This window comes from Erythranthe guttata, chromosome 14, assembly GCF_056151865.1.
Source record: "Erythranthe guttata isolate IM_541 chromosome 14, IM_541, whole genome shotgun sequence".
Classification (NCBI taxonomy): domain Eukaryota; kingdom Viridiplantae; phylum Streptophyta; class Magnoliopsida; order Lamiales; family Phrymaceae; genus Erythranthe; species Erythranthe guttata.
In genome coordinates, this window is record NC_142546.1 from 2,971,433 (window position 1) to 2,996,957 (window position 25,525).

The 25,525-nt window shown below is 36.2% G+C and overlaps 6 protein-coding genes across 6 annotated transcripts; 2 read left to right on the forward strand and 4 right to left on the reverse strand.

The window, feature by feature from the left end:
* Positions 1 to 76: 76 nt before the first annotated feature.
* Positions 77 to 850, reverse strand: LOC105954376 (uncharacterized). Its single transcript, XM_012978045.1, has one exon. It carries the CDS (start codon positions 848 to 850, stop codon positions 77 to 79), a length of 774 nt encoding a protein of 257 aa, XP_012833499.1.
* Positions 851 to 1,803: 953 nt separating this feature from the next.
* Positions 1,804 to 9,469, forward strand: TAF5 (TBP-associated factor 5). Its single transcript, XM_012978076.2, has 19 exons — positions 1,804 to 2,428; positions 2,743 to 2,821; positions 2,913 to 2,991; positions 3,070 to 3,167; positions 3,256 to 3,312; positions 4,495 to 4,582; positions 4,709 to 4,818; positions 5,578 to 5,679; positions 5,772 to 5,923; positions 6,424 to 6,534; positions 6,649 to 6,718; positions 6,799 to 6,838; positions 7,175 to 7,336; positions 7,492 to 7,568; positions 8,034 to 8,150; positions 8,483 to 8,748; positions 8,845 to 8,940; positions 9,057 to 9,132; positions 9,216 to 9,469. The coding sequence occupies exons 1-19, from the start codon at positions 2,256 to 2,258 to the stop codon at positions 9,267 to 9,269; spliced, it is 2,007 nt and encodes a 668-aa protein (XP_012833530.1). The 5' UTR covers positions 1,804 to 2,255; the 3' UTR covers positions 9,270 to 9,469.
* A 668-nt stretch (positions 9,470 to 10,137) lies between these two features.
* On the forward strand, positions 10,138 to 11,232 carry LOC105954395 (uncharacterized). The gene is made up of 2 exons (XM_012978064.2): positions 10,138 to 10,436; positions 10,620 to 11,232. The coding sequence occupies exons 1-2, from the start codon at positions 10,276 to 10,278 to the stop codon at positions 11,044 to 11,046; spliced, it is 588 nt and encodes a 195-aa protein (XP_012833518.1). The 5' UTR covers positions 10,138 to 10,275; the 3' UTR covers positions 11,047 to 11,232.
* A 437-nt stretch (positions 11,233 to 11,669) lies between these two features.
* LOC105954378 (putative F-box protein At3g17480) lies at positions 11,670 to 13,326 on the reverse strand. Its single transcript, XM_012978047.2, has 2 exons — positions 11,969 to 13,326; positions 11,670 to 11,857 (listed from the first exon to the last, which is right to left on the reverse strand). Exons 1-2 carry the CDS (start codon positions 13,105 to 13,107, stop codon positions 11,746 to 11,748), a joined length of 1,251 nt encoding a protein of 416 aa, XP_012833501.2. The 5' UTR covers positions 13,108 to 13,326; the 3' UTR covers positions 11,670 to 11,745.
* A 2,718-nt stretch (positions 13,327 to 16,044) lies between these two features.
* On the reverse strand, positions 16,045 to 17,133 carry LOC105954396 (F-box/kelch-repeat protein At3g06240). The gene has a single exon (XM_012978065.2). The coding sequence runs from the start codon at positions 17,131 to 17,133 to the stop codon at positions 16,045 to 16,047; it is 1,089 nt and encodes a 362-aa protein (XP_012833519.2).
* A 285-nt stretch (positions 17,134 to 17,418) lies between these two features.
* LOC105954379 (F-box/kelch-repeat protein At3g23880) lies at positions 17,419 to 18,462 on the reverse strand. Its single transcript, XM_012978048.2, has one exon. It carries the CDS (start codon positions 18,460 to 18,462, stop codon positions 17,419 to 17,421), a length of 1,044 nt encoding a protein of 347 aa, XP_012833502.2.
* Between the last annotated feature and the right edge of the window lie 7,063 nt (positions 18,463 to 25,525).

A 25,525-nucleotide genomic window follows, 5' to 3' on the forward strand; every position in this document is an offset into this window, starting at 1 on the left:
CGATAAAAACCAATCTCAGCTGAATCAAAAGAAGTTAGTTGAAACTATCCGTAAGGCACATTAAACACGTGCCCAATTAAATTCTACACAGAAAAACGTGTCGGGGGAAGAAGAGACTTTCCGTATACGGAATTAATCCAAAGTCATGAAAATATCTGCACTCGTTGAGTACTTCAAACGTCTTCTCGCAAGGGTCGTAAACCGCTATTTCTTTAACTTCGACTCTAATTACAATCTTATTCTCCAAGAAACACAGTGGTCTAAACGTATCAATAGATGCACGAACGTTTTCGACAGTCATTAACTCGTTCCAAGAATTATTGTCCAAACCCTTTCCCTTAATCCAGATTCGAACCTCCGTCTCGTCTCTTCCATAACAATACATGCACAAAAAGCCTTTCAAAGAAACCACGTAAATCCGTTTCCCATGTTCTACATTTTTCGGCGTCTTAATAAACTTGAACATATCGTCTCTCGGATCAATATATAAAATTTCTTCGACATTGTTATCGCGCCTCCAAATCCAATAGGTGGACCCGTTAACAATGACTTCTCGTTTGTTAAATAATAAACGACCGTTAGATGGATATTCTTTCTTGTCTGTCCAAGAATTGTTCGTACAAGAATAAACCGCATAGTACTTCGGCGTCAAAATAACAACCTTAAAATTGCCGTTTGTTGGATCACGACAAAGCCCATGAAATATTGAATTGTTGGAGAATTTATACGGGAAACGAAGCTTTATCTCCGCTCGAGTGGACGGATTCGACAACACATACCTCCTCTTGAAATAGTCGGCTACTAGTAACACGCCGTCGCAAGAGCATACGACTTGCTTACGGCATCCCATATTTCCACAACGTGGAATCTTCGATCGTGCAATTTAACCAAAAAATAATAAAATCTACGTACGTCGTCGAATTTAAGAGAACAAAATCCACTACGCAGCGACTTACATACAAAAATATTACGAGGGTTTTGGACAAATACAAGATCCGAGATCATAGTATTCCACGACTTTGAAACTGCTTTGAATCGAAGAAGAGAATCGATCGGTAGTTTCGACAAGATAATTTCGACGATTTCGAGCGGGAGATCCGATGTGTAATATTGTTTCTTCGACATGCTCACGTTGTTTGCCGCCATGGTTTTCGAGCTTGTAGAGATTTTTGTTCGCGAAGAGGTTTTGGAATTTTGTGTTGTTACATACAATTCCCTTTTGCATACACTTGATAGGGCAAATTGCATGTCAACCCCTGTAAAAATATATTTTCGCACTTTACCCCAAAAATTTAAAAAAGTGAATGTACCCCTTCAAAATATTATACTTGTTGCACAGTGCTCCGATAGAACAAATTCTGATGAATTGTTAACAGGAATTGAGTGTTTTTGTTGCACGATGCCCCTTTATATATATTTTTGTTGCACATTGCCCCTTCAAAACATTATTTCTCTGCACATTACCCCTTTAAAATGTTGTTTTTGTTGCACGATGCCCATTGAAAGTTAACTTTTGAGGCAAAGTGCAACCAAAACAATATTTCAAGGGGTTATCTCTTTTAAAAATTCGTAGGGAAAAAAGTGCCAAAATAGGAAATTTATAGGGGGTGAAGTGGTATTTGTCCTATTTGATAAGGGGCGTATTTGGTTATTAATGCATGAACTTTTAAAAATCGGTTTTGAAGTTACCTCATTAAACCGCTGAGCCAAACATGCCCTTACCTCATTAAATTAGGAAAAAAAATAAAAGAAAACGTGTCTTTGCAGAAAACGTTTTTAAGCAGATTGCATATGTTTACATATATGTATATAATAAAATAAAGAGTAATAATTAATCTAATTTTTAAATCAACCCCACCTCCGTTCTACCGCTCCGGCCGCTCCCGCCACCTTTCATCTTTCGCCGTCGCGTTCCCCACCGCCGGCAGTTTGAATATCTATCTTCTATTGTTGGTTTCTGTTTTCAATTGAAAAAAATAAAATTAGGTTTTACAGAAGAAGTGTTTAAGCTTGTTGTGAAGTGGAGTTTGATTTTCTGAAAAGGGGCGAGCAACAAAATGGGCTCGCAATTCTGCTGGGGAAAAATCTAGCTTGTGAATTTTGTGTGAAATTGAGAATTGCGCAATTCTAAACTGTTTCTGCGGAAGCGAGTTTGCAATTTCAGTTTTTGGCTTCTCAAATTTGAGAAAGCCAACCTTAATATTTAGGGGGTTTAGGGTTTACTTCCTGTAATACATAGAATTGAAAGAGACGGAATGGACCAAGAAGAAATCGACAAGGTAGTTCTAGCGTATTTGGATAAAAGGGGATTCAAGCAAGCAGGCTTCGCTTTCCAGCAAGAGAAGCAGCAGAATAGCAAAGGCAGCAACACTTCTTCAACCGCACAAATTGATCCTGATATTGCCAAACAAATCCTCGCCTTCTCTGAGTATGTAGAAAATTTCAGGCACTTTTGAGTAACTCTTTTTAGCTTATCTAAATTTCGACCTGACTTTGATGTATGCATAATTTACTCTCGTTTTTCGGGCGAAAAACATGGGGTTCGATTAGCTTTGTTGTATTTCATCTGTTCTGTTGGTGTTTGTTTGACTATTATCTGAGAGGAGTGCTAGATTTTTCAGCATAGAAATATATGGTAGTAGCCTTTAATTATGCATGTAACTTTTCGGCTTTGCTTGTTGCTTGTTGTGTATTTAATGGAATGTGCTATCAGTCATTCAAATTTCATGTTTTTTTATTCAGAGTGGACAGTCCTGCACAATATCAAGAAGGGTATGGTAAACTTCGGTCATGGGCTTATAGTTCATTGGATCAATACCAGGTATTAAGTTGCTCTGCTTACGAACATCCTTTTTTATTGCTTTGCTTTGAGATGTTATGTTACTCAGATGTTCCCTTTGTTATCTATATAGCACGAGTTGGTTCGCGTGTTGTATCCAGTATTTGTCCATGGATTTATGGATCTTGTGGCCAAGGGTCATATTCAGGAAGGTAAGTGTATTAAAGATTTCACTTTGTTTTGTGTTCTCACAATTGGAACCTCTTAAACCATTGCCTTTTGTTTTTCAGCTCGATCTTTTTTTAATAGCTTTCGAGGAGACCATGATGTGATACATTCTCGCGATCTCCAAAAACTGGAAGGCGTTCTTTCTCCCTCGCATCTGGAGGTCCACCACTGTCCTATAATTATTATCCAAACTTTTAATTTGATGTATTCTAGCTCAATTTGGCGTAAAAGTTTCTTTGTTTGTGTAGGAAATGGAATTTGCACATTCCCTGAGGCAGAGCAAAGTGAATATTAAGATATGCAAGGTAATTTATCTTCATTTATGTTTACTTTACATTGCATAATATTTTTCGCGTCAATCATGAGATACTGAAGTTGCATACAGTACATCGATAATTCGTAACTAGGAAAAAAAACGATGCAAGGTACTTAGATAGTAAAAATCCCGTTTCTTGTTACTATATTTTAATCATGTATAGGATGTATTGAGAAGTGAGTATTTGCGAAGCTTTTAGCATAAAGGCTGCACGATGGAGAGTGATTCAACTGGAAAATGGAAAATCCTGTTACGATAAGTAAACCTTAATGGAACAGATTGATTCTGTTTTCTAACCTAATAATAGAGACAGTCCAGAATATCCAATGTAGTAGTTTTCATATGCTTATGTTATATTTCTAGGCATGGTAGAGTTAAAACAGCATTCTTAATTTCGCATGATTGCTATTGAAGAAGCTTTAGAATTACTAGAAGGGGAATGGAGGGGAGGAATTTTACATTAGATATAAATGCAGGATTCAGAAGTAAAAAGTCATTAAAAAAAGGTCACCGTCCATGGATAAGACACTTTTTACCACTTTGAAGTTTGAAATTTTGGAGAGAGATCTATCCCGTGAAGAAAGCATGATAAAAAAGGTAGTTTCTTTTATTGGTATGCAACGTATCCGAAAACTAGTATCATAGGGAAAATATGTGCCAACAGCTGGTAATAACTCAGAATATTCGTAATGATTGTGCAATTCCTAGTGTTCGATTCCAAGAAGATTTCTATAAGCCAGAAGTATTATCGATGACTGCCGTATGCATAACCCAGAATAAGGGTAATGGCTGTAATTGCCTTAACCAACAATATTACATATGTGAATAACAAATCTTGTGATGCCCTAAACACCGAAACATATTTCCGTTGAGCCTGCTGTGCTTGTTTATTGAAACACTCATATCTTTCACGCCGAAAAATACTTCTAAAGCAATGCCGTATATGCATCTCAGGTTAGACCTGAGTCTTTGATACTGCATATTTGGAGTTTCCTTTTGTATCCTTGGGCACAAACTATTAACTGTACTGTTCTTAAGACATATACTAACTGTTTCAGTATGTATTGATGGGAATTATCATATGGTATAAACTACTTCTCATGTAGATAGTTCGTATTGGATATACATTCCTACCGGGTATATTCTTACTTGTTTCATTTATTCATTGCAGTATTCGTACGACCTACTTATGCAATACCTGCACAAGTCTCAATCTATTACAATCATTGGCGTCATCAATGAGCACATCAACTTTAATGGTGCGATTTTGCATTCTTATTGAAGTTTAAATCTAATAATGTGATTGCTTTTCATATGTTTTAACTTTCCTGTATGTCCATTAGCATTTTCGCAAAGGTATATTAAACCAATAATGCATTTTACAGTTTCTCCTGGACAACCAAGTTCAATTGCGGATGATGCTGAATTTGTTTCGCTTTTTGGAAGTGGTCAGGATGCAGCTAACCTTATAAATCAAAAGGAAATTCACTGGGGGGTTAGTCAACTACTACACATTTATCTCCTTCATGAGTACATCTTTCTTCATTTGAATCTGAAGTTCACAGAGTCGTCTTTCGTTTTTGGATTTCATGTTATTGTCTAGGAGAATGAATATTGCTCTAATGTTCCTCCAGATGTAATGATTAAGCAATGATATGTTTGCATTAGACCTTTCAAAAGAAAACGAAAAGGCGAAGATGTGGTTGATAGTGTTTCTTAGTAATGAATTAGAGCTACGCTTAGTCTTAAGTATTTATGAATCTATAATTGCTATTGACTTCTGAAGTATTTATTTGTCCGTGAGTAGAAATGACGTGGTCCCGCTACTGTGTATGAGAAATGTTCTGGTTGCAAAATGGTATGTTTCTTTTATTGAGAACTATTTGGTCTGCGATGTGAAGAAGCTCCTTAGTTGGATCTTCTGCATATTATTTTACTAGTTTTATCTACTGCTAGTCGAAGTGGAGCTAGTTCCTATACTATATGTCTAGTAGTTACTCAAGATATGGTTGCATTAAGTTGCTGGTTTGGAAATGAGGTGTTTGCTTGTGTAAATCTGGTAGGAGAGTTGGTATTTCAGTATTAGATGAAGTTCAAGTAGTTGGGCAGGGTGGAACTTGAGAGCTGGTTTTGCTTGTTTCAATTGGTTTATTCTTTATATGTCATAGTGATTTTCTCGCATTTTCCAGAGAAAGCATATATATTTGTTGGATTCTCTTGTCTAGGCATCCTTATACCAGTTATACTATCTCAGTTGCTTGAAGATTCTTTGGAAGAAAAGTTGGAAAAGACTTCGAACATGGATTCAGAAAAGGGAGATGGAGAACTGAGAGAAGGGGACCTGGAAGAAAATAAGGTCAGTGACTTCATTTTGTGATGTGCAGAAGCGCTATAGCAAATTTCAGTTCGAGTTCTAATGTTTCTGATGATTCTTTTTTCTGTGTCCAGAAAAGATCTGTTGATGGGAATAAGCAAGGCAATTCACTTAAAAAGCTGAAAAAAGACAAGGTTTCCAATGCAACAGCAAAAGCTTCTCGTGCAGACAATGTCACAGTATCTGGAGCACCGCGTGTCAAACCGGAGCTACCCTTACCAGTAATGTATTTCCTAAAGTACCCTTGGTTAATGCTTCTTCATTTCTTCTTCCACATAGGTAGTCATACATAGATGCTGAAAGTTAAGGGGAATGTAAAAAGTGTTGTCTTGCAGGAAAGGGATAAGTCGAATTCCTACAACGTAATGTAGTGTTCTATCAGCAGTGCTCCTACCGTAAAAATTAGAAGGAATTCAATAAAGCAATTAATAGATGATCCATTATTTCTGTTATGAGCAACTGTTGTTAAAAGATCAAGTGACCCATAGCAAATAACACATAAAAAATCGTCGAAATAATTCAACCTGTATCTACCATAAAACAAATCATGTATTTTGTTCTAGTAGTTCCGAGACCCAAAATCTGCTAATTGTAAAATTGTTTTTATGCTCACGTCTGCACATGGTCTGCATTAGAAAGAGATGATGCTAATTTATCTTGTGGTAAATCTCTTTGCTATTTTTTTATGTTGCAAGTTTTGCTTATCATTTTCCCTTTTCTTCTTAGACCAATTGAGGTAGAGCATTCCATTCTTGAAGACTTGAGGAATCGTGTGCAGTTAAATAGCACGGCATTGCCTTCTATAAGCTTCTATACCTTTATCAACACACATAATGGGTATACTTTTCAGACAATCGTTCTTGCTTTTTTTCATATTTATTATTTTATGGTTTGGTACACTTTATGTTTTCTGTATCTCTGGTGATCTTTGGCTGTTTTACTCTCTCACAGGTTGAATTGTGCATCAATATCTAATGATGGTTCACTATTAGCTGGTGGTTTTTCAGATTCATCGTTAAAGGTTGTTTACTTTTCTATATTTTTTGTTATCTCATTTCAGTATTGCTTGTTGTTTGATAACTCAAAAATAAGAACTGACAGGTTTGGGACATGGCAAAGCTTGGGCAACAAAGTCAAAATTGTAAGTCATTTCTTATTTCCCTTCACCTGTTTTATACTATTTGTGGAGTACACATTTTTCTCTGAAATCAGATGGCGTTTTGGTGATTTTGGCATGCCTCGTGATTTGGGATAAGTTCTGTTACGAGCTTGTCTTCTGTATGGTTACTTACATGCCTGTAGTATGGATTTGACTTTTTTGCCTGTTAGCATGCGGGGTTTTATACTACATTTATAACATTATGGGTTTTTAGTATGATTTGTAAGATAGCTACATTCATCTATTGTTGTCATGGAAAATCCATATGTTCGTAATTTCGTATGAAACGACAATGTTTGTTTACTCGAGTGATACCAGCTTTGCAGGGTGAAAGTGAGTTAACCCCCAATCAGAATATGTCTAGCTCAAATGTTGGGGGAAAATCGTACACATTATTTCGAGGTCATGCTGGTCCTGTTCATTCAGCGACTTTTAGTCCGTTTGGGGATTTTCTTTTGTCTTCATCATCAGATTCAACAAGTAAGTTTAGCTGACAACTTTAGTGCAGAAACTTCTTTTCAAGATTCGCTTCGGCTTACGCCCTTGTTTCACATCTAACTTTACTCCCTATTTGTTCCCTCTCTCTTTCTATCTGATTTTTTAACTGACTAGTAAAACCTGGCTTTTGATTGCAGTTCGATTGTGGAGCACAAAGTTGAATACAAATCTTGTATGCTACAAGGGTCACAATTATCCCGTGTGGGATGTGCAGGTATGTAAATGGGCTTCAGTGAAGAACTTCAGAAGTCTCGTACTTCACTTCCCACCCTATACACATTTTACACAAACGCACACAACAAAATGAGGGAATATCAAAAAGATTTTTTTTATTCTGAAAGGTTATAACTCATATAAAATTCGAACTAAAAATTTGTGTGCACCGGTAATAGCCAGATTTGTACCTTAGGTAGGTAGAACTCGGTCTCTGCTCTTCACTCAAATCTACTGTAGTGTATATGTGAAGGAGTGACTGTTGTATTAAAGGATGTGAAAGGAAAAGTAGCTGCATAATCACTTAAGCAGAAGTTTTTGGCATTAGAGAGAATTTGCCGTTATCATGGGGTAGAGAGTTGACGTAGAACTTCATTTCCGTACATTCTGCAAATGTTTTATTTTGTATTTTACTTGTCTCAAAATTTTCCTGTCCTCGTATCTGACTCAGGTTATTATATTGCAGTTTAGTCCAATGGGACACTATTTTGCTAGTGCTTCACATGATCGAACTGCAAGGATCTGGTCTGTGGATAGAATACAGCCTTTGAGAATAATGGCAGGCCATTTATCTGATGTAGATGTAAGTAATTTCGTCGCTCTTCCTCTTCGTCTCTCTGTGTGTGTTCTCCTTGAAGTTAAATGGGCCAGTAGATGTGCAGATGTGGGTCTATATGTCCCATACATGCATGTGATGTATATAATATAAGTATCATAATGCGTGCACGTTTCATATGTAAGCGATGCTCTCTCCTAGTTACTTAACCATATTATTTCACACCTTAATTTTGTGACTTATTGACAAAACGTAGAAAAAGAGTTCCTGATTCTAGCTCCACTAGTCGAATGGGTTTTGATGTATAACAGAAACTCCCTCACCTGTAATAAAATTGTCTTTAACTTTCTGTGTTTCAGTGTGTACAATGGCATGCAAACTGCAATTACGTTGCAACTGGATCTAGCGACAAAACAGTTCGGTTATGGGATGTCCAGAGTGGGGAGTGCGTAAGAATTTTCATTGGTCACAGAAGCATGATCTTATCTTTGGCAATGTCGCCTGATGGTCGTTACATGGCGTCTGGTGATGAAGATGGTACTATAATGATGTGGGATCTTGCTACTGGTCGATGCATTTCCCCTTTGGTTGGCCACAGCTCTTGCATTTGGTCACTTTCTTTCAGGTTTTTCTTTTAAATATAATTTCCGATCGAGAAGTAAAAGGTAGTTGTAATTGAAGTCCTTGAATTGATGAGAAATGTCGACGATTCTTATTTCAGTTGTGAAGGTTCACTTCTTGCTTCTGGTTCTGCCGATTGCACTGTAAAAATATGGGATGTCGCCACTAGTTCAAAGGTGTCAAAAGCTGAAGAGAAGTATGTTTATCAAAGTTTTCCTGAATATATAAACTGGATATTTTAGTTTTAACTACTATTATTATTTTGGAATAATATTGGATTTGTTTTTTTTTTTTTTTTTCTTTTTTTACCAGCAAAAGTGGAAGTGTGAATAGACTAAGATCATTGAAGACGTTGCCTACCAAATCGACTCCCGTTTATGCTCTAAAGGTAACAACATTAGCAAGTTCATCTTTTTCTTCTTCTTTTGTCTCTCAATTCTTAATTATTGAATTGTTTTCTTGAAAACACAGTTCTCTCCGAGGAATCTTTTGTTTGCTGCTGGAGCTCTCTCGAAGCAACCATGAATTTATAGACTTCCATTTTAGTCTTGCTTCCTCGTAATTTGTTTTTAATCTATTTGATATTTTATTTAACTGATTTTGCAGTGGTGTTTTTCATTTGTTAGTAAATCGGTGTCTGTACACTATTCTTGGATTATGTTAGCTTTGATGTATTTATTGCGATTTTTGCTTAACTTTAATTGAAAGTTCTATTTCGCAGAGAATTCAGTCGTTAGTACTTAGTCGTATTTGGCCCATGATCTTTTCTTCAAATTATAATTATGTACTCTCGATGGATCATGTGTCGGTTTAATTACGCAAGTACACCATGATGACCTCAACGGAGTTTATTATAAACATTTTATAGAATCGTGTTTTTGAATTTTATAAATGGAGTTTATTTAAAGACGAGCGTATGCGATAGATGCAGTTAGTTGTTGTTGCGTCCGAATCAGGCTCAAGGTGCTTGTTTTAACATAAATATTTGAAAAACTGTATAAACGGTTTTAATTCTAAAGGCAAAATTGCAACCGCTCCCTAAGGTAATGTCTATTACCAAAAGAACCCCTCATTTTTTCATAACTACATTCACCTCCTTGAAATTTATAGATTTCTTTCATTACACCCTTTTGTAGGGGGTGGATGTAAGAAATTTACAAACTGTAGGGGACTTGATATAATTTCTCAAAATTAAGGGGTTCTTTGTAATCACACTTAACCTCAAGGAGCCGGTTGCAATTTACCATAATTTAAATGTATTGAGCCGTTTCCTGGCCAAATCACTGCTTCTACTATTTAATTTTTTGATTTAATAAAATAAAAAAAGTAGATTGAGTGTGTGTGTGTGTGTGTATATATATATATATAGATAGTTAAAGAACGCGAAAGAGAAGTACACAATTAATCCGAAAGGCGGTTTATAAACTCAAATCAAGCAACTGTTTCTTCTCGATCAGATTACATCAGCACTACTCTTGAAGAAAATCAAACAACTGATCATCATCTTGAACTAATTAATAATTTCAAGAAAATGGTTGAAAGAAGTAATGGTGTTGCTTATCGACGCCGGTCGAGGAAAGAGAAAGGGAAAGCAAAGATCGGCGAACCCCCCGATAGATCAGATTCCGACTCCGATGAAGATTTCGAGATTCTACTGTCATCGTTAGAGCAACCTTCCGGCCCGGGTGCCAGGTCTCTCTCTCTCTCTCTCTCTCTCTCTCTCTCTCTCTCTCTCTCTCTCTCTCTCTCTCTCTCTCTCTCTCTCTCTCTCTCTCTCTCTCTCTCTCTCTCTCTCTCTCTCTCTCTTCCATGCTCTTTATCATTTAAACCCTAGAACAAAATTAAAAGGGTTACTTAATCAATCACTATGTGCAGTTACTACCGAACGGAAGAAGAATGCCTATCGAAGACGCTAACTGCGTACGACGTGATCAAGGAAAACGCAACACTGCAACTCGATCATGTTGATGCGTTAATAATATCCGGCGATCCGAATATTAAAAACCAGGATCCGGAATCGTACTCGAAGACCATGATTGTGTTCGACGGAATCAATAGGAAATACGCAATGGTGTTATCGAAGGTCAGAAGTGGGGGGAGCATACACTACCAGATTGGTGGAGGATGGGGAATGTTCGTTAGGGCTCATAACTTGAAAGCTGGAGATGTGGTTACGTTTTACGAGCCCGATCGTGATGACGATGATGAAAAGAATACGATGTACGTCGTTAAGTATTTTAGAAAGCCTGCCGATCGGAATTTGAAGAAAAACGAGACTCCGAGTATTGCTGTTATTAGATGATGAGGACTAGGCTGGTGAATTGAAGAATCTTTCCTTTTTTTTTTTAATTTTTTTTTTTATTTTTAGTAGCTTAGAAATGATTGCTGCAAATATTAAACATTTTACTTGATTTTCTTGTTCTTGAAGAATTACTGCAGTTTCAAAATTGCTTATAAATAGTGATATTATAAAATCAAAATTATCGCATTTTCATATATCTTCAACTTATCTCATTTTTTATTTTGGTTTTTTTTATAGTTGGTAAAATCCACGGAAAAAAAAGTAAACGGGGCTATAGGTGAATCGAAATAGTTTAAGGCAATATATAGAAGATCGATCGATATACTGCCGGAATGATTATGTAGCAAGGACAGTTAAACAGCTTCTTAATATATCAGTGTTTTGGGCGCAAAACTTACGAACATCATATCGGAAACTCTTTTAGGCGGCCATTAATGCATTTTTTGATGAATTAGAAGTTCGTTTTAGTAACAAATTCCCCAAATATTTTCTTGATTCTTCATATAGTTTGTTAATGATTAGTCGGTTTATCTTCCAATAAATGGAGCCCTTTGTCGTTTATTTATATTTGAACCGAAGAGAACCCAAATAAACCCTAATGTCAAGTAATTACGACCAAAACATTAAACGAAACAAAAACGCGTGCATACGGAGAGACTGCACAGGGAAATTAAAACATTCATGAGCGCTCATTGTCTTTCAAATCAGGACATACCAACTTTTGCAGTTTGCTAAAATGCATAAACACTTATTAGCTATTGCTATAGGAAATATCAAAATCAAAACGTATCCCGGCCGCGTCTTTAAAATGCTATTAATCCACGTGTTCCGATCGACCGGATTAAGCATCATAGATCAACAAGCAAAACGAACATGAATAACAAGTAAAAAATTAAAACCAAAACATTACGTATCCACTTACCGTAAACGCTTCAGCTTTCCCTTTGCCTTGGGTCTCGGAGTCTCAGTGTGGAAGAAAAGGCTATCTACATACGGAATCGGAACTGAAACCGACACAAAGCCGAACATCTCCGCAGTGTCCTCTTCAAAATCTTCAAGCCTCTTCTTACAAGGGTCGTAAACGAGTAATGTACGAAGATCTCTATTCAGAATCACAATCTTATTTCCGACGAAACATAGCGGATGAAACTCCCAAATCGACATCTCCACATGATTCTCAACCGTCATCAACTTGTTCCAAGAATTACCATCAATGCCCTTTTCCTTTGTCCAAATCTGAATAGTGGACTCGTCGTCTATACTGTTGTAGTACAAGCACAAGCGTCCCCTCAGTTCAACCACGTAAAACCATCTGTTGTCGTTGACTACGTCGTCTTCCGGCTTTTGCAAAAACTCGAACTTGTCGTCTCTCGGATCATAATACACTATCCGTATGGAATTCCGGCACCTGAAAACCCAATAGGTAGCCCCATCGACGCTGACTCCCCCGATATTACAACCGGCGCACATGCTTAAACCAGTGTGTTCGATTTTGTATTCGTTTCTGCACGCGATCCATGATTTGTTCCTGCAAGAATAAACCGAGTAGTAGTCTTTATCAACAATAACAACCTTGAAATCGTCGGTGGTCGGATCGCGACAAAGCCCGAAAGCTGCGTAGCGACAGCGATACTTGTGCCAGAGCTTTCGCGACGTTCGAGTGGATGGATTCCACAACACGAACCTCCGGTACGTGCCGTCGGTTAAGAGAATCACGCCGTCGCAAAAGCATAGCTCATACCACGAGATGTAGGGGGATTCTATTTCTTGTGAAGTTTGGATTTTTTGATCTCCCAATTTGTATATGGTGCAAGAACAAAACGCTGCATCCTGATATAGAAAAAGGTTGTCGGAGTTTGAATGTTTGGATTGTCGGATATGATTTTGGACGAATACAGGATCGGCGATCATGGTGTTCCATGATTTCGAAACTGATTTGAATCGAAGAAGAGATTTAGCCGGTAATCTCGACAGGATATTTTCTATGATTTCCGGTGAAAGATATGATGTATTATCAGCCATGGTTTCGGAGTTTTTGTAGGGCGGCGCGTGAGTTTGCATGGGAGGTGCTTCGCCGGCGATGGGGTTGCAGTGTGTGTTGGTTTTGGCTACGGCAAATCTAGGTTAGAAGGGAATATATGTACGGCTTTAAATTTTAGGGTTCAATACAAAAACAAAAAACACCTTTACTATAGACTTTGTATCATATACCCCTGTACTATACATAAATACAAAATCATCCATGTTGTTACATTTTATTCAAAATTTGACGAAAATACCCCGGCTAAAGCCTATAAATATAAGAGTTTGTTTGAGTCATTTTTCACTATATCTTTTTAACATTTTCAGTTAATTTTACTTGAGAAATTTTGTTATTTTTTCTTTTTTCCCCAAAACATCTAATTGCTTAGATTTTTTTTTCCGAAAAAAACCTTTTATTTTTGTCATTTGAATTTTTTCATTTTTTTCTTAAATGTCTTCCGCTAGTTCAAATTCTCAACGATCATAGGATCGTAAAGTTGTTTGTAATCTTAGGATGTTTGAACTATCGGAAGACATTTAAGAAAAAAAATGAAGAAACTGAAAATGACAAAAATAAAATATTTTATTCAGAATTAAAAAAAAAATCTAAACAATTAGATGTTTTGGAGAAAAAAATATAAATACCAAAATTTTCCAAGTAAAATTGACTGAAAATATTTAAAAATATAGTGGAAAATGGCTCAAGAAATCCCTTATACATAGGCTTTAACATGGGTATTATCGTCATATTTTGGAGAAAATATAATAGTAGGGGTGGTTTTGTATTTATGTATAGTATGGGGTACATGATATAAAGTTCATAGTACAGGGTATTTTTGTATTTAACCCTAAATTTTAATCAAAGTTTTCGCAAATTGCAATGAGGTCCCATAGTTTAAACTAGTTTTGATTTGGGGCACATGTCAGTTTTTATTTTTATTCTTGGCCAAAACGTAATTGTATACACCCCCGTAAAATGTCTAATTACTGGAAAAGCACCAGTGTAAAAAAAATTATCATATACCCCTTATAATGTAGGTTATTTAAAAAAAAGCCCGTTGACTGAAATGAAATAACTAAACTACCCCTAAAAAATACAGCAAACCCTCTCCACACAAAAAAAATAAACAAAAGTTAATTTCTAAATGTTTATATTTACTTTATATTTTTTAATAACTTTTAGTGTATAGTTCTTTAAGCAGAGTTTCAGTTAATTATCCGTTAACGGAAATGTATATTCCCATTAATTATCCGTTAATGTTTACTTTAGAATTTCTAAAGTTGCTGGATGAACGAACCCCAGATGGGGGTTAGTGCAAATAAGCAGAGTTTCCACTCCCAAGCAGCTGACTCCCTGCAGCAGTTTCGAAAATTGCGGAAAACACCCCATGCCGGGGGTAGCTATGCAATAACCAGAAAAATGGCAAATCAAACCTGATTGAGTATTTGTTATATTTTGTGATAGTTTCATTTCCTAGTAGGACGATCTCAAACCTTAATGAGAGAAATTCTAGATAGAGCAACCCTATTATAATTGTTATTTCTTTTAGGGCAAATTGCATGTCACCCCCTATAATTTTTTTTTTTGCACTTTACCCCCTCAAAATTAAAGAAAAAAGTGAACGTCCCCCTTCAAAATGTTATACTTGTTGCACATTGTCCTGATAGCAAAATTTCAATGGATTATTATTAACTGGAATTGAATTTTTTCTTTTGCACGTTACCCCTTTAAATGTTATTTTTGTTGCACGTTGCCCCTTAAAAACACTAATTTTCTACAGATTGTCCCTTTAAAATGTTATTTTTATTGCACAATGCCACACAAAATTGACATTTGGGGCAAACTGCAACCAAATCAATATTTCGAGGGGAGTTATCTCTTTTCTGAGTTTTTAGGGGGGAAAGTGCCATAATAGGAAATTTATAGCGGGTGAAGTGCAATTTGTACTTTCTCTTATAATTTCTGGCATCTTGTACTGGACCGGCCGGTTGAACCAGTTAAACCCCGATTTGTTGCATTGCTCGGTCTGGTTTGGCTGGTTGAACCGTAAAATTGGAATGCGGCTGAAAGACGGTTTTTTTTTTCTTCCTCAAAGTTATGTCATGGTTTTTTTAAAATAAACAAACAAAATGATTAAAACGATGTCCCCAGAAAAGGCTCGGATGATGTAGTTTTGTTATGATCATCGCTCAGTATTGAATTTGTAACGACGAGGCATCGAAGTCAATATTATGTAAATAATTATGGAAGTATAATAAAGTGCAATTTTTAATTTTTTTTTTAATTTGCCTAGCTTTTAGATAGTTTTTATTTGTATTTATTTATTTAGTTTTCATGTATAAGAACTATTTTGAATTGCACTTTATACTTAGTCGGGTTTTTTCAGGTTTGTGAAGAATATAATAGACTATCAATAAATGGAAGCAATCTGAGGCCACAATGCATATCCTCATGAAAAATAAAGCTAATTAAGACTTGATTGAGAAACATTTCAATAAGCAAAACAAACATGAATCACAATTACAACCAAAAGCATTAAACGAAACAAAAACGAGTGCACAGAAAGAGGCAGCTTATGAGATCCGACACCTGGTAAAATACGCCATGTATTTTTTATCCGTAGATCTACATAAATAACTAATCTATTAAGCACACATACACATGGGGTGTAAACCGAAAAAGACTGCATAGGAAAATTAAAATATATCTTTAACACTGAATTTAGATCCTACGTATCTATTCGAGCAAAGCAAACCAAGAATTCGTGCATGCATATAACCAAACGCTCGCTTACTTTAGAAACAAAATTCATAAACACTTGTTAGCTATTACTAGAAGAAAGATCAAAATCAAAATAACACGCGGCTTCAAATAGCTATTAATCCACGTGTTACGACCGAATTGGGCAACATAGATCAATAAGCAAAACGAACATGAATTACTTTTAATCACGACCAAAAACGTTATTAATCAACCTATTGCAAAAACTTCCTCTCCCTCTTCGTCTTAGGTCTCGGTTTCTCAGTGGGGAAGAAAATGCTATCTATATACGGAATTGGATAGTCAAATATCCCAACAGTGTTCTTTTCAAATTCTTCAAACCTCTTCTCAGAAGGGATGTAGACTAGTAATACACGACGAAGAAGACCTCTTTTCCAAACTACAATCTTATCTCCGACGAAACATAGTGGCTGAAAAGCCCAAATTGACATCCCCACATTTTCAACAGTTATCAACACCTTCCAAGAATGACCATCGATGCCCTTTTCCTTTGTCCAAATTTGAATCCTGGACTCGTCCATACCATTGTAATACACGCACAAGCATCCCTTCAATTCGACCGCATACGTAAATTTTTGGTTGGCATCGGCAATATTTTCCGGCATGTGCAAATTCTTGAACTCGTCATCTCTCGGATCAAAATACACTAATTCTATTTGCGTGGCGTTGTCGTTACTCCAAAGCCAATAGCTAGCCCCGTCAACGCAGACTCCCATGTTATTATTACCGATTTTTACACCTAAACCGGTGTATTTAGTATCGTATTTTTTTTTCAACATGATCCAGGATTTGTTCCAGCAAGAATAAACCGAGTAGTAGTCTAAATCAGCAATAACAACCTTAAAATCGTCGGTGGCTGGATCGCGACAAAGCCCGAAAGCTGCGTCCGGACAGCTGTACTTGTGCCAAAGGTTTTTCGACGTTCGAGTGGATGGATTCCACAACGCAAACCTCATGTATGTAGTGTCGGTTAAGAGAATCACGCCATCACAAAAGCATAGTTCAGGCCACCTGGCATAGCGGGATTCTATTCTTTGTAAAGTTTGGATTTTTTTATCTCCCAATTTAACCACAGGAATAGGATACGTGTTGGGACATAGAAAAAGGTTGTCGGAGTTTGAGTGTTTGGATTGTCGGATATGATTTTGGACGAATACAGGATCGGCGATAACGGTATTCCATGATTTTGAAACTGCTTTGAATCGAAGAAGAGATTTAGCCGGTAACCTCAACAGGATATTTTCTATGATTTCCGGTGGAAGATATGATGTACTTTCAGCCATGGTTTTGGAGTTTGCAGAGCGGCATGCGTTTGGAATTTTGGTTTAATTGGCCATGCCAGATTTAGGTTTAATTTAAGGGTTGTTTTAATGGAAGTTTTCAAATATTGCAATTAGGTCCTATATTTTATATTAGTTTTAATTTGGGACACGGGTCAGTTTGGTTGCTCTGGTTTGTGTTCAGTGTTCACATTCATAAATCCACTTTCGATTCACAAACACAAATTGACCCTTAAATCCACTACAAACTCATTTTCGAAAATAAAAGAAAAAAAGAAAAAAAAAACTTTAATTATTTTGATTGGGGAAGAAAAGACTCTCCGTATACGGAAAAAATCCGCGTCCGGAAAGCACACTATCGTCAACTTCTTCAAACGTCTTCTCAGAAGGGTTGTAGACGACTAACTTTGAATCTTTCCATACAATTAAAATCTTATTCCCGACAAAATGCAGTAGTGGCTCGAAACAAGAAGCCCGCGTCTGCACATTCTCAATAGTCATCAACTCCTTCCACGTACTATTGCGAGAGCCCTTTCCCTTTATCCAGATTTGAACATTCGTCACGCCTCTACCAATGCAACACATGCACAAGCTGTCTCTCAAGCAAATCAAGTCGATCATTTTGCCCGTTAAGTTAACATTTTCCGGTTTCCGCAAAACCTTCAACTCGTCGTCATCTTTCGTATCGAAATATAAAATATGCGTTCCGTCACTACTCCAACGATTAACCCAATAGACAACCCCGTCAACACAAACTCCGTAACCAATCTGTACTAGACCAATACCTTGAATTCGTCGCTTCCTCGTCCATGCTTTGTCGTTGCACGAATAAACCTTGTAGTGGTCCCTACATATAACAACTACCTTAAAATCGCCAACGGTTCGATCGTGAAAAAGCCCGTAACTCATTGGATAACAAGAACGCGCATATGGGAACTCAAACTTTGTGGTTTGTCGAGTGGATGGATTCCACAACGTTAATTTCTTGTAAGAGATGTCGGATAAAAGTAGCAGGCCATCGCAGAAGGCCAAGAACTTATCCCAGGCACAGGGGCATTCTAGTAATTTTACGGTTCGGAACTTCCGGTCTTCGAATTTAACCAAAGGAAAAAAACCTTTAGAGTGTGGATTCTTTTGCATGAAAAGATTATGCGGGTTCGAATGTTTCGATATTTGGAGATGATTCTTCACGAACGTGGGATCGGAGATCATAGTATTCCATGACTTGGAAACTGATTTGAATCGAAGAAGAGATTTAACTGGTAATTTTGGCACGATGATTTTTATCATTTCGAGTGGAAAGTGAACTGATTCATCTTGTTCTACAGCCATGGTTATCGCACGTTTAACTTATTGATGAATGGAATACGAATTTTAGAGCTAGGGCGTTTGGCTAAGCTTATTTTAAACAGTTGATAAGCTCTTACGTCTGATAAGATGTTTTAAGAGTTGATAAGCTGTTACATCTTATTTTTAGGATTAATTTTTAGAGTGTTTGGATAATGAGATTATTTCCTATTTTTACTCAATATAAGATCTTAAATAAAAAGGTGGGGTAGAGGTACTTTTTTTAAAAGATCATATTTGCTCTCCAACAGCTTATTTAAAAAAAAGAATAAGATCTTTTAAAAAAAAATTACCAAACACTTTGGAAGATTAAAAGGTACTATAGCATTTTTTTTAAGCAATTAAAAAATTAAAGATGAAACAATAGCATCTAACAAATAAACGCTATAATAATATGCTATAAAAAGTATATATTCTTGTAGTGGCTTATAAGCTCTAAAACATCTTATAAGCTTCTTTTAACATCTTATAAGGTTAGCCAAACACCCTCTTAATCATTTGGGTAGGATTTAAATTGTTGTGTTGATGGGCCTGGAAAGCTTGAGAAACTTGTTAGGGTTTTCCTCAAAAATTGGCTATTGAAGTGTGGAAATCGGAGTCAAAATGTTTCGAAAATGACTTTGTCAAAAAAAAAATATTTTTTTTAAAGTAAAAAATGGGTTCTAATTTTTGTTCCAAGAAACTTGGAATGCATAAATCCTGGAAGTTTGTTTGTTTGTGTTTTGGGAGGAGACAATTTGTACTGTAGCAAGTCAAATCATGTCTGAAAGGTGTTGGGAAAAAGGTATTTTGGAAGAAGAATTTAAAAGATAAAGTGATTTGATTTTGTATTTTTGTTAAGATAATTTTCACTGTAGCGGTCAAATCATGTTTGTTAGACAGAGAAATATTTGAATTTGTTTTGGGGAAAGTTTTTGACAATAGTGTAGAAAAATAATTTTCATCATGGGGAAAGTGTGAAAAGAATTTGAAAATGCTAACAAACATAACATATATTTTCCGTTTTCATACTTTACCCATTTTCTCAAAACTGTCTCTTAACATTTTGAAGTTACGATATTAGTCCTTAATCATGCCATTTTTTGACACAATTGGTCCGTTTATTTTTGCAGTTAAGTTGGATGGAAAATGGCATATGCCTCTCACATGCCTTCAATTTACAATACCACATGAAAATGGACTTTTAACAACACGCAATGCATCTTGTTATAAAAGTTTGAATTTGCTTGACCATTCGATATTTATATTTAGTAATTATAATAAAATTTATTAGTGATATCGGTAATAGCATCAACATTTATACAAATTTAATAATACAAACTCATTAAAAAAAAAATTGTAAAAACTTAATAGTCACAATATGAAATTGATCATTAAATAAATGAGGAAAGAAAATTAGAGAAAATAAGTTGAAAAATATAAAATAAAATAATATAATAAGAATATGTCATTAGGATTTCTTAGGTTGCCATAACGTTTCTTTCTTTTAATATTTCATATACCATATGAATAATGCGAATTGAATCATAAAATGCTTGAATCAAATCGTAATCGTACAATTTAATCAAAGATTTAAACCGAGAAGGGTTCATATTGAATTTAATCATAAAACAACATAGGATTTTCATATAAAATATATTTGATTTTCATCTATCCATATTTTAATACTAATATATTAATCTTGGGACTCTGAGTTATTTCAAACTGGGCTGGGTACGACGCATTACTTCAAATAATTTTGCACGTACTGCATAGAAACTCCCGTATTAGATTATTCATAAGGGTTTTTTGCAAGAACCAGCCTTGTGTAAACTTTAATTGTTGAGAAACCATTTTTGTTAAAAAAAAAAAGCACGGACTCTCCTATGAAAGTTAGTCAAAGCCAATAAAGTCTCTAACAGTTGATCGTGTTCTCAATTCTGCACTCGCGGATTCTGCGGTTGGGGGTGCGTGTTCTGACTTGAAAAGACCTAAATACCCTTAAAATAAAAAAATTGAAATTACATATTAACCTCAAAATTTTCATTACATCAAAATGAAAGTTTTAGAATTTTCAATTCAGTTATTGGCGATTTCAAAACGCCCTCTCCCCAAATTAACTGATTCTCGTTTAAACTCTCCACCATTTTCACGCACAACCCACACAAAATCCTGCCCCGATGGCGCGCCTTAGCCGGAAATTGTCCAAATGATACGTTTTTCCGCACGCTTTTCCGACAGATTTTTTTTTCCGTCGGAATTTATTCTTAGAAGATCACTCACTCTTCATGTTTTTTTCCAGCAAAAAACCAACCAACATTCTAAGCTCGAAGCTCTTTTCTACATCAAAACAAATCAAGGGAAGGGCCGAAAATTTGAAATCTGAGCTTTAAGCTTTTTCCTGAAATTTCAGAACGAAAATTCCAACTTAAATTTTCAGAAATTTTACCCAGAAAACTTTTTTTTTCCCTTGCAGCACAACATCCCGATACACTCTTTTCTTCTCACGATATTCAGCTCCTCTTCTTACTATATTCTGCTCCAAATGGGGTGACCTCGGTGAAGATGGTGGCACACAAAAGATAATTGATTGGGAAGAGAAGGTCATGGTGGGGTACAATACTGAATGGGAAAATGTCGAACGGCACCGTTGGAGTTCGATTGCTCCGGCGAGGGCACCATTTTGTTTTCCGTCGATTGAGTCGACGTTTTACCGATAACGAACTTGCGAGATACATTTGAGGCTATGGAAGAGATGGTTGGAAGAAGAAGGTATTTAATTAATAAAATTTAATTTACTTTTATGTAAACTGAAAACAAATTAGTGTTTTGGCCATATTTGTGTTTTATGTACTAGGGGTATTACTGTCAATTTAGCTAAGGCAACAGTCAAATGGCGAATAAGGGGCGATTTGTTATACCAAACAAAATATAAGGGGATCTTTGTTAATTTTTATAACACAGAGAGGTTTTTGACAATTAATTAAAGGCGGCGAATATATGCAAGCCCATTTTTTTATTAGTTCAAGACCTCCAACATAAAAATACTAATTTACCCTTAATTAAATTCAAAATCAAATAAAAAAAAAATCATAAAAAAAAATCGGTGTTACAACGCCGATTTTGACTTGTGAAGTCGGCGTTGTGTCGCCGATTTTGTTAACAAAAATCGATATTGTGACGCCGATTTTCGTGTACAAAATCGGTCTGGATAAACCGATTTGGGAAAACAACGAAAACACACAAAAAAATCAATTGCAATCTCATTTTTTTTTCCAAAATCGGCTAACGCATTGCAACCCAACAATAAGTAAGCATATATTAATGTTCATCCACGCATATTTATCAAGAATCGATGCTCGATTAATGTTTTTGAATTGACAAACAAAAGTTTAGTAAAAAGGACTTGTTGGTGGTGGTGGGGTGGTGGTGATGGTGCGGTGGAGATGGTTTGGTGGTGGAGGTGCGGTGGTGGTGGCTTGCTGATCGCCGCCGGTGGTCTGGTGGTGGTCGTGCGGCAGTCTTGTGCGGTTTTTATTTTTCTTTTGTTGTTTTTATTTTATTTTTTGGTCTTGTACAAATAAAAAATAAGATTTATTTGTATTTAGGTATTATTTGTGGATAAGGTTATATTTGTCCCCTTTGGTCTTGATGTAATAAAAATAAATTAATTTATGGGTTTGACCTAATAAATACCTTTATGTGGGTTTGAACTAATAAAAAAATGGACTTGCATATAACGGTCGCCTTAATTAAAATAATATAATGGTAATCAAGTAATCCCACATCGAAAAACGAACCAAAGCTAATCTACTTCATATACAAAATTCTGAGAGTTATCGGTCGCCGGGTTCATTAGCGAGAACCTGTGACCTAAGCAGGGGCATTAAGGCGACGGAAGGTTGAAGCTATGGCAGACTCTCTCTCCGGCATAATCCAGCACCACCCCAGGCCCTGGTGGTCTGTAGTTCCTACTCGGCGGCGAAATTGTTAAACAGCCTGTTCTGGGGGGCTTGCCCCCAAGTATTGTCGGCTGTTGCAGGTTGCGGCACAGCCACCTGGCGGCAGCCTGGGGAGTTCCTACTCAGGGCTGCAAAATTGTTAAGTGGCCGGCGGCCAATGCAGGTGGCGGTGTACACCGCCTACACCGCCACCTGATCACTTCTAACTCAGGAGTTAGAGGATGAAGTAAAAATGCTGGCTTGACAGAGCAGCAGCTGCTATTGGACGGGTGGTGTTAGGTGGTGGTTTGCTTTGCAATTTGTTGCCGGCGGCGGAGTCTTGCTTAAATATCTTCGACGGAACTTCGACCTTTTTGTGTCGTTTTTGGTTAACTTTCTAAATTTCACGATCAAAGATTCCACGTTGTGGAAATATGGGGAGGCCGTCAGCAAGTCGCACGCTCTTGCGACGGCGTACGACTATTAACCGACGATTTCAAGAGGCGGTACGTTCCCTTATAAATTTTCCAACAATTCAATATTTCAAGGGCTTTGTCGCGATCCAACAAACGGCGATTTTAAGGTTGTTATTTTGACGCCGGAGTACTATGCAGTTTATTCTTGTAAGAACAATTCTTGGATGGAGGAGAAAGAATATCCATCTAATGGTCGGTTATTATTTAACGAACGAGAAGTCATTTTAAACGGGTCCACCACCTATTGGATTTGGAGGCACGATAATAATGTCGAAGAAATTTTATATATTGATCCGAGAGACGATATGTTCAAGTTTATAAAGAGGCCGAAGAATGTAGAGGATGGGAAACGGGTTTACGTGGTTTATTTGAAGGGGTTTTTGTGCATGTATTGTTACGGGAGAGACGAGACGGAGGTTCGAATCTGGATAAGGAAAAGGGTTTGGACGATAATTCTTGGAACGAGTTAATGACTGTCGAAAACGTTCGTGCATCTAGCTATTGATACGTTTAGACCGCTGTGTTTCTTGGAGAATAAGATTGCGATTAGAGTCGAAGTTAAAGTAATAATGGTTTACGACCCTTGCGAGAAGACGTTTGAAGTACTCAAAGAGTGCCGATATTTTCCTGACCTTGGATTAATTCCGTATACGGAAAGTCTCTTCTTCCCCGAGACACGTTTTTCTGAATAGAATTTAGGCACATGTTTAATGTGCCTTAATAGTTTCCACTAACTTCTTTTGTTTCAGCCGAGCGAGTTGCGTTTTTATCTCTTTTATCTGTATTTTAAGTCATCCGAACGAATATAGCCATGTTGTCTCTTTTCTCTGTGTTGATTATTCCTTGAATATATCTTGTCGTCGCATAAAAAAAAAAGGCTCGTTTGTTTCAATAGGATGTCGACCAACGATGAAAGATTCTAATTACTAGCTCCGCTTATGGTAAAGAATGTGAAAATGTGATCCGACTTCCGAGATATACCACTAATAGAGCATTGAATTAAAATAGACGATGATGAAAAACTAGAACAATAACTAGCAAAGAACAAAAATTAAGATTCGAGCATCGAACAACTTTGACGTTTGGACAGATAGAGTAATAACAAATGAAAAGATGTTGCTTGAAGATATCTTTGTTTATTGTGCATATCTTCGTAAAAACGAAAAACGAAAACTATAAACATGGTTATGAAAATTAAAGTGTGCATGGAAATAAAGACAATCTATCAAGCACATGAAACATTTTTCGAAGACTGAACGAACATGAACCGAGCGCTTTAAATCTATTACAAACATATGGTTTTCCTCATAGGCCTAGTTTTTTGCATGGGGAAGAACATACCATCTACATACGGAACAAATTCATACTCGTAACAACTAGCGTCGCCTTCAAATTCTTCAAATGTGTTCTTAAAAGGGTCATAATTCACAGTTCTCGTCGAATCTCGGAATCGAATCACAATCTTATTTTCCACAAAACACCCCGACTTGAACAACCAGATTCGGTCAAGAACATTGTCAAACGTCACCGACTCGTTCCGACAATTCTTGTCAATGCCGTTTTCCTTTGTCCAAATTCGAACCGTATTCGTCTTCTTCTCGTCGTCTCCCCCAATGCAATAGTAAAGGCCCAAACACCCTCTCAAATTAACCAAGCGAATCGATTTGCTAACGTCATCGACAACGATATCTTCCGGCATCCGCAGCCTCTTCAACTTATCATCTCTCGGATCAAAATACATTATTTATTTAACCTTATTATACGAGCGCTTCCAAACCCAATAGATAGCCCCGTTAACGTACACTCTCGGCGCGGACAATATCATACCAATGTGGAGTTTGTACTCGTTTGTTTTATGATGTCAAATTTAACAGAATCTTCTAAATTTCGTTGAATATTCTCTAGTTTGTATTCATTTTGTGCAAAAATGCAATTTTTGATGCACCACAATCTGATATATATACAAGCCAATATCCACATCTTATGATAATCTTGTTTCAAAATGTGGAACTCGAATGTGGTACAACCGTACAACGGATACAACTTAGAGAATATTCCACACAATCTAGAAGATTTCACTAAATTTAACACCGCAAAAATAGATATGTAAAAAGATTCATAGTTGAAGGGTGATTGCAATTTTTCCAAACATTAGTATTTTTTTTCGTAATTTAACCTTGTATCAAGAAATATCGTAACTTACTCATACTATATATAAACACAACTGTTGTAATATTTATGATGCGAATGCTTATGAATATAAAATATAGAAAAATAACCAACCATAAATAAATTTATTTTGCAAAAAAATACATTAAATATAAATAAATAAATCATTAAATATAAGGGGTTATATGCCAAACACCCATTATTAGGATTTTAATTCTGATAAATCATTTATTTATAAATGATATTTGAGATAAGTCCACTAAGCCTGAAAACCATATATGACCCAGTAATTATTAATTAGTATAATTATTTAATTTAAAAAAGTTATATCCATAATCTACACCAAAATCTTCTCCAAAAATTATTCCCCTCACCACGCCAATTCAGATTTTTTTTGCCTTTTCTTTTTTATTTTGTTTTATGGTTTTCTTTATTCGATTTAAAAGAAATTTTTGTAATTATTATTTTTTTTTTTTTTGGTTT

What these genes read in the sequence shown, in the direction of transcription:
- LOC105954396 (XM_012978065.2), bottom strand. Translation starts at nt 17,133, where the DNA reads ATGGCTGAAAGTACATCATATCTTCCACCGGAAATCATAGAAAATATC.
- LOC105954378 (XM_012978047.2), bottom strand. Translation starts at nt 13,107, where the DNA reads ATGCAAACTCACGCGCCGCCCTACAAAAACTCCGAAACCATGGCTGAT. An exon ending in GGAAAGCTGAAGCGTTTACG is followed by an intron (nt 11,858 to 11,968) that starts GTAAGTGGATAC and finishes GTGGATTAATAG; the next exon opens with CATTTTAAAGACGCGGCCGG.
- TAF5 (XM_012978076.2), top strand. Translation starts at nt 2,256, where the DNA reads ATGGACCAAGAAGAAATCGACAAGGTAGTTCTAGCGTATTTGGATAAA. An exon ending in AAAAGGAAATTCACTGGGGG is followed by an intron (nt 4,819 to 5,577) that starts GTTAGTCAACTA and finishes ATACTATCTCAG; the next exon opens with TTGCTTGAAGATTCTTTGGA. An exon ending in ATCCCGTGTGGGATGTGCAG is followed by an intron (nt 7,569 to 8,033) that starts GTATGTAAATGG and finishes ATTATATTGCAG; the next exon opens with TTTAGTCCAATGGGACACTA.
- LOC105954395 (XM_012978064.2), top strand. Translation starts at nt 10,276, where the DNA reads ATGGTTGAAAGAAGTAATGGTGTTGCTTATCGACGCCGGTCGAGGAAA. An exon ending in CCTTCCGGCCCGGGTGCCAG is followed by an intron (nt 10,437 to 10,619) that starts GTCTCTCTCTCT and finishes CACTATGTGCAG; the next exon opens with TTACTACCGAACGGAAGAAG.
- LOC105954379 (XM_012978048.2), bottom strand. Translation starts at nt 18,462, where the DNA reads ATGGCTGTAGAACAAGATGAATCAGTTCACTTTCCACTCGAAATGATA.
- LOC105954376 (XM_012978045.1), bottom strand. Translation starts at nt 850, where the DNA reads ATGGGATGCCGTAAGCAAGTCGTATGCTCTTGCGACGGCGTGTTACTA.